The sequence below is a fragment of the Haemaphysalis longicornis genome, unplaced genomic scaffold (genome assembly GCF_048455015.1).
Source record: "Haemaphysalis longicornis isolate Haplotype H1 unplaced genomic scaffold, Haemaphysalis longicornis Haplotype H1 scaffold_1, whole genome shotgun sequence".
NCBI classification, from domain to species: Eukaryota; Metazoa; Arthropoda; class Arachnida; order Ixodida; family Ixodidae; genus Haemaphysalis; species Haemaphysalis longicornis.
In genome coordinates, this window is record NW_027526203.1 from 47,269,125 (window position 1) to 47,277,398 (window position 8,274).

At 50.1% G+C, this 8,274-nt stretch overlaps 1 protein-coding gene across 1 annotated transcript in view; it reads left to right on the forward strand.

The window, feature by feature from the left end:
- LOC144167458 (uncharacterized) overlaps positions 1-7,418 on the forward strand; it is a 27,247-nt gene extending 19,829 nt beyond the window's left edge. The window contains exons 2-4 of the mRNA XM_077696745.1: positions 5,595-5,702; positions 6,124-6,416; positions 6,713-7,418. Of these exons, the coding sequence (XP_077552871.1) occupies positions 5,595-5,702; positions 6,124-6,416; positions 6,713-7,418 (1,107 nt within the window). The remainder of the gene's footprint in view (positions 1-5,594; positions 5,703-6,123; positions 6,417-6,712) is intronic.
- The last annotated feature ends 856 nt before the right edge of the window (positions 7,419-8,274 follow it).

Here is an 8,274-nt window from a genome sequence, read left to right on the forward strand (position 1 = left end):
CCACCTGCAAAGCGCCAGGCCACCGACCCTTCTCCCCTGCCATTCCACAACTTACCTTTCGCATAGTAGCTTTGGAAGCCCAGTTAGAATTCCAAGCCTCTACCATCACCGCCCCCGTAAAGCTGTAGAGAACATCTCCTCCCAAATGTCCCACATGCAAGCCAGCATCCAAAGTATAGCCCTCTCCCTCCAACCCTCCTAGCCCCAACTTCCGTCTACCCATGGTGACTCGATCAACCCCTAAACAGTTAGTTATCTGGCAGTGGAACTGCTGAGGCTTTAAGTCCAAACGCGCACTTCTTACAACATACATTGACCACCACGTCACACAACCCCACATCATAGCTCTGCAAGATCCGTGACCTCACATGAAATGTACTGGGTATAAGACACTCCAAAAAGAATCAGAAATAGTATTACTGGTCCACCGCAATCTTACAGCCGATATTGTGGAGCTTAACGGTACTTTCCCTCCCCACATTCTCATAAAAACTGTCGCCAACGATTCGGCCCGAACCATACCATACATCCTCAACATTTACAGCACCCCACGATTGCAGCACCGCCTTTATGCGCTCTTCAAAACCGCACTCGCAGAGGCAGAAAATGCCGATCGCCTCGTCGTGGGAGATTTCAATGCACCCCACCCCGCGGGGAATTACCCCCGCACTACCCGAAAAGGCCGTCTCCTCTGGGAAGACATTTACATGACCCGCCTCGCCCTAGAGAACGAACCAATATATTTGCCATAGTGTGCAACGCGACAGCACACCGGACCTAACGCTCACACACATCAAACGAACAACATGGCAATGGCTTGACGACACCCTCAATCGCGACCACTACAGCATACAAATTCGTCTTCTGCTCCCCTCACGAACACCATGCAGACCAAGCTGATGCACCCTTGTTAATTGGCCTGAATTTCGCACCTTACGCAGTGCGACTGCCCAACTAACTTCTCTTTCGCAGACATCTGACATTAATTCTTGGATTGAGACCCTAAAAGCCGACATAAATGCATGCACATCACAGGCTCCAATTAGAGAAACTGCAATGAACACAGGCGGGCACATGGGTAACCTCCTGGAAGCTCATGCTAGTCTAACCCGGCGCTGGAAAAAACAGCATTACAACCGCTACCTACACCTCCGAATAGCCCAACTCAAAAAATATGTAGAGAAATACGCCCAGCCCCTCCAGAATGCACGCTGACAAACCTTCTGCGATTCATTACACAATGGAACCAGCCTGAAACGCACCTGGAACCTCCTTCGCCACCTCCTCGACCCCACGACGACCAAACCAGAAACTGCAAGTCGGCTAGTTACGCTAGCACACAACCTATCGAAATCCCTTCCGAATCCCCTTGACATTCAGCGCGACATCTATATTGGCCAAACACAGCCCCTTTCCGCCCCTCACCCACAATGCCACGCACCCCCTAACCCCAAACGAGACGCTCCTTTCACAAAAGCCAAGATTACGGTCACCCTGCACCACCTAAATCGTAACACCACCCCAGCCCCGACGGTATTACATATTTAGCTCTCCGAAACCTCGCCACCTCGTTCATCGATACTTTGCTCGAACTCTTTAACGACTGCTGGGCCCACAGTACGCTCCCAGAAACCTACCGCACAGCCACCGTTACCCTCATCCAGAAATCCCAAAAACCACTAAATTCTCAAAACCTCAGACCCATTTCCCTCACCTCCTGCGTCGGCAAACTCCTAGAACAAATGGTCCTCTCCAGAATAACTCAACATCGTGATAACATCGATGCTTACCCCCACATGGTCGGCTTTCAACGCTGTTAAATCTCCCGCTGGCTATGCACCAGTCATCATCAAAATCATGTATATTTCCCGTATCATTAAATCTGTCATCCCCGGTAAGGGCAGCCACGGCCCAGGTCTGCCTTGCGTCGTTGTTCCTCTACATTTTGGTGCCGAAACCCGGGAGACGACCACACGCGACGAAGAAGACCACCGATGTCCCCTCCGGCTTGAGGTTCGCAGAATCCCTCTCCTTTGACTGCTGTTTACGCTGCTCAGGGGTGATACTCCAGAAGGCCCCAGATTGAGCGAAATTTGGGAAGCAACGAGCTCTAGCGGCGCCCACGTGACGTAATGATAATATTTTGAGGCGGAGTTCAAGTGCTTTAAAAATGCAATTCATGATATTTGCTGATTATTGGGGTGACGTAACCGGTGCAGAGCAGGGCATTCCAAGGAGGCGCGACTAGGGCGTGGCGCGTTTTTTACTGCTGTGTCTCGTTCCACTGATGAACTGGTGGCTACTGGGGGCAAGCAGATCTAACTACATTAATTTATAGCGCTTTTATTTTAATAATCTGTACTTCACTACGAAGATCATCTATTTTTTATTTTAGGCATTCTTATGAGCTTTTTGCTCGAAATTCACCGTCATAAGCAGCAGTTTCTGCCCATTTCATCCGTTGGTGGCAGACAATGCAATCACGTGACTAATGCCGACTGGCAAAAAATGAAAGCGGGCGTTACAAACGGGCCAAATTCTAAGTAATTGCTGCTCGGGGTTATCGAAACCCTCCGTCCGCTTTCACATACGAAAATTCCTAGAAGCACTTCAGTCTGCTTACGCGATTCGAAGGCAAAAGTTTGGCGATTTTTATAACAACTGACCCATTGTACTTGCAATACTTATTAGCAACTGGTAATTTTACGTGCAATAATTCTCAATTGATATGTTGCACTTGCGTATTTTTCCTCGCTTTTATTTTTTTGTCTTTCGCCATAAATTTTGGCATTCGACGGGCTTCTTTTTTGCTATACCGCGTTTGCGTCAGTTTCTTCTCTTTCATTTCGTAGTGAACTCGCCAGCAAGACTGGCACACAGCACAGCCTCCCTATAATCGTTGTTGTGCGCAGCTGGTGTGCACCTGTCATTCTCATGTGCTATCACGTTCCCATGTCACGCATTATTCTACAACTTTTATTTTCCAATTCACAGTTTTGGTAATTTTTAAAACGGAGCCCATTCGTTCCTTAAAGCTCTCAATTGCGGGTAAGTCACCCAACTGGTCATGGGCTAAGAAGAAAGGAATAGCAACAACCACAGATTTTCAAATTTGTTTCCTTTATTTCGCTTTGGTCTTCACAGCTCTTGTTCGACGAAGCTCTCCACAGTCGTTGGTTTTTTTATGGACTCTATACCTTCAGTTCTCTTCTGGCATCACACTTTTTCTTTCCGTCTCAATCTTCCCTTCACAAGGTTTTTATGATCCGCTTCCAGCCAGACGACAAAGACGCTGGACAAAACCCGTTAAAAGGCGCAAAGATCGCCTCGGGTAATAGACACGCCGTTGATTATTTATAATCCTGCGAGTAAAGATTTCGCAAGAATGGTGTGACACGAAGCGCCCCAAGAAAACCGTCTGCCGCGCTGAAGCACACGTCCATGCAACGCCACAACAGAAACTTTTGCTAGCAGACGATAACGCAAGTACGTACGCCCACTCAATGGAAACCTTCTTTCCATCGAGCGGTCGCTACCGTGTTCGCGACTGAAACGGCGTACGCTCTGGCTGCAGACAGCTAAACGCATGGTAGAACCTGCGGAAGCCATGTCCGGCTAACCACCTAAAAAAAGGGCGACAGACTTGTCTGCAGCAATCCTACAGCGCACACACCGGCTTTACTGTCGACTGAGGGCGGTCGCTGGTGCGGTCGCTACCAACGCTTCCGTGGAAGGTGTCCGTCGCGTAAAACCGCAGCGCACGCAGCACTTGCTCCTCGGCAGTTATGAAGCGAAAGCCGCCTCAAAGTCGTCGCAAAGGGGTCGGGTGTCAGATGGCTGCACAGCCAATGCACAGTAGTTTCGGGAGACGAAAAGGGGCTTGAAAGTCCTCCGCTAAATAAAAATTACGCCCACCTCCCCTCGCGGGAACCCTGGTGTGATGCGACGCTGAAGGGGGTTCCATTGCGCGTTTCCGTTGGGTCGATTACTCGAATTGCGTGAGCAATCGTCGGGTAATGCGAGAGAGAGAGAGAGCAAGCCTAGCGTGGACCACCGTCGACTGAGAGACCGGCCGGAGCGCGGCACTCCGTTTATATGCGCAGCGCGCCCGAAGGAGAGGAGACCGCGGAGAGAGAGAGGGCGCTGCACATGCGCACAGCGCGCTTGCGCCGCGCGCAGCGCCGCCCACCGGCAGAGTGAGTGCGCTGCGCCACGCGCCCGCAGATGTTGGGCGAGAGTGCTCGCTATCGGAGAGCGGAGAGGAGGCGAGCGGAGGAGAGACGCAGCTGTGCGGACGCGGGTGACGACGACGCAGGAAGGACAGGGCCGCCGGCAAGAGATGCTCCTCCCAGCGTCGCATCTAAAAACTCTGTCGGTATACGGTGTATTCACAGGGCACTCGGCCGCGCGGCGGCGCTACCTGCGCGGCGGCGCCGACACCATTTGTGCGGTTGAGTTGTTTTGCGACGGCGCACGTACGGCAAGGCGACTAACGTGGTTTGCTTCGCGCGGACTCGCTGTATTTGTTTATTTCTTGTGTTTCTTCGAACTGCCGCGGCTGACGTTACATCCACGCGTGTCTCAAGTATGATGCGGTGGTGTGTGAGACCACCGTGCTTGTGGATTGTGCGAGTGTGTGCCCCGTGTCGAGCTGAACACGTGACCGTGCTTTCAACAGCTGCCTACCGCTATGAAGCTGAGTGACTAGGCGAAGGGTCTGTCACGTCGTGGGTTTGCTGACGCCTTGGCCTAAGTAGTTAGCAGTTTCCGTGTTGAAATGGTGAACTGTGCGGTTTACGGCTGCATCAACCGGATGCGCAAGAGACCGGACGACGAGAATTTCAAGAGCGTCGGTTTTTTTGGCATACCTAAGCCAAGGCTGGGGCAGTGCTCAAAAACGGCAGACGTTTCGTCCAGAGGAAGAGCGCTCTGGCTGCAACGAATTCGCCGGGAAGACATCGATGATGAAGCTACTCATTATCGAGTCTGTGGTGCGCACTTCGTTACAGGTGAGGATGATGCGGCATCAATGCTTTAATCTCGTGCTTCGCCGTTTGCGCAATAGTACTTGAAATCTTTGTTTAGGTCGGCCAGCGTACTTCATGGACGAGATAAACCCCGATTGGGCGCCCAGCCTCAACCTGGGCTACATGTCGACCATGATCGACAAAAAACACGCTGGGGACAGGTACGAAAGTGCTTTGTTTTCTGCCGCTGTAACAGTAAAGATCTAATGAAACCTAAACGGCTGGGATAATGTCTTTCCAGATACAAGTGTTGCCAGAACAGGGCTCGCCCGAGGTTTGTGGCAGAAGTTTCACGTCAATGTCACGTACTGGGTCCCCAAGACACGAACGTGATGCCAGTCGCCAGTGGAAGTTCTCTAGGTATGACCGTAGCCTAGTGAGCACCTTGGATCAATCACTTTACTACCTTTTTTTAGGCACTAACGGCCCGTTCTGCGAGGAGGAAAAGACTGACCGATACGAAAGTGCGTTTCCTCATCACCTGTAGTTGAAGTTTTCAGGCTGCTACATTTACCAGTGATGAGCTCACGCGGCAAGTTGCTCATCTTCGGTTTCTTTATTTTTTAGCTGGTGAGCAGTCTTCATGCCAAAAAGAGCCAGCAGCCCAGCATGAAAGTACGTTGCCTGTTCGAGAGCAGTCTTCATGCCAAGAAGAGCCAGCAGCCCAGCATGAGGGTATGTTACCAGTTGTTCACCTTGACTACTACATTACAGCTGTGGAACAGCATTGAGTTACTATGACAGCATGCCTTTTCACTTACACTTCAGCTGCTAGCAGGCCGTGCTGTGTGGGACCACTGGCAACACAATCTTGGACAACACAAGTAAGCCTAGAAGTGTTTACCAATTATTACATCTTGCGGCGTAGCACTACATAGCTTGACAATACTTTTTTTTTCAGCTGGCAATTCGTCTTTCTGGGAGCTATCAGACAATGAAACAGGGATGGCTGCACCAGATGGTACGTTTTTCAGGAGCACAGTCTCAGAGTGTCTGTTTATTAAAAAAAGTCATTTTGCAAGCTTTGTAGTGCAGTGGAACGCGACATCAAGTTGACCATGCAGGGCTTGAAGGTGAAGAAGATGCATCAGACCAGGCAGCTCGCATCGCATCCCTTGAACAAGAGAACGGCCGCCTACAATCAGAGGTTGACACGTTAAAGCAGCAACTTGCAGAGAAAAGCCTGGCCGAGGACATACTAAAACTCAAAGAAGGCATGGTAGCTTTTTACACAGGGCTGCCAAATTATGAGGTTTTAAAGGCAGTGTATGACCTCATAGAATTAGATGCGCACCACACTAGCCGGAACTGCCTGCTAAAGTTTCAAGAAATGGTGGTTTTCTTGATGCGGTTGAGGCTAAACTTGAATTTAGAAGACATAGCTTACAGGTACCATTTCTGATATTCGCATGGACCATCTTTTCTTCTGCTGCGCTTCTCTGCCTACTTCCTGCTACCTTCACCACTGGAATGGTAATCATTTAAAGCTTTAGTGTTTATGGGTCAGCTTATTTTTAGCTACACTTAACATTTATAGAAATGCGCTTCAAGCAGTGATCATAAAACACTTTGGAGCTTCCATTGCATGTAAACCCAGCAGTTAGCTTCACCTTTTAGCCGTGGCTATCCTTACAATCATATGTAGTGCATCAAGCGTAATGATTTTCATTACTTCTGGTTTCCAGATTCCATGTCTCGCAGGCCACCGTGACGCGTATCATTTACAAGTGGCTTGATGCCGCCTACACAAGGCTCACAGAGCTAGTTTCGTGGCCGCAAAGGGAGGAGCTTCAGAAAACGATGCCAATGGCGTTCCAAAGCACCTTTGGCAACAAAGTTGCAGTAATTCTCGACTGCTTCGAGATTTTTTTGGACAGGCCGTCTTCAATGGAGCCACGTTCACTTGCATGGTCCGCGCACAAGCACCACAGTACCGTGAAGTACTTGATAGGGATTGCTCCACAAGGAGTAATTACATACATTTCTAGAGGGTGGTGCGGCCGCACAAGCGATAAGCTACTCACTGAGTCGTGTGGCATACTTAAGAACTTGTTGCCTGGGGACTCTGTCCTAGCCGACCGAGGCTTCACAATAGGGGATGCTGTTGGCATGTGTGGAGCAAAGCTGGAGATTCCAGCTTTCACGAAAGGGAAAGCACAGCTGCCTGCGTATTCGGTTGAGGCTACACGAAAGCTGGCAAATGTGAGGATTCACGTAGAGCGGGTAATTGGAGTACTGCGAAACAAATATTCATTACTTAAAAGCACTGTTCCCCTCGATCTACTGCACGTCAAAGAAGTTCGCGGGAAGAAGGTGACTACACTTCATATAATTGTGTTCGTCAGTGCTGCCCTGACAAATGTGTGCGACTCTGTTGTGCCCTTTGATTAGGAACGAAAAAGAAGTATGACTGCCTAACTTTGCATAGTTGCTTCTGCTAATTGGCCAACATTAAACTGTGGCCTAAATTGTATACAAGCACATTCCACAATGAAGTTCATGTTTTGGCCTCATTCGGTCAACTTCACTGCGAGCCTTGTTGCCTTCATTCTTTGCCGAACCATTTTCTGGCCTTTGGTGGCCTCTTTAGTCCTACACAGGGAAAGTGGAATCATTTCCTCTCGCATCGCTTGCCGTCACACTGCACCATGTCGCCATGTTCAGGCTCTTCACAGTAGCGTAGCAGTACAGCTCCTCTTCAGGGGTGTCGCCCTGCATCACTACAGCATCGAGCTGCGCCTGTGCAGCCTGAGCAGTTTTGCTCCAGTAGCCGAAGCGGAGTTCGGGAAGCAGCACTTTTTGAAAGTAGAGAGTGCACTTCTCCAGCATCATGGAGCAGAAGGTTTCATCCAGGGCGATCCTTTCGACAAACATGTACTCCACTGTCCACACAACAAAGTTACAGTAGTTGCGCTTGCAAACAAACATCTGCATTTGCACTTGGCTGTAGTAACGATGACTCCTTGAAAGTCTTGCGTCTCCAGCTTCAGGGATGAGACACGATGTGTTCTTTTGTGAAAGCTGCTCGATGCAGGCGTCCTTAGCAGAAAACGGGCGCTTTACCTCCAGCACGCCACCACCATAGCAAGCACAATCAATGAGCCCATCTGGTGTGGCAGCCAGGAATGGGAACTCGGAGCTTATGTGCAAACCTGACGCACTGCAGTGAAGGTCCACATGCTGGGTTGCCACGGCTGCTACATAGGCCGCTCTAGCTTTTGGCTCAATATTGCCCCCCCCCCCCCCC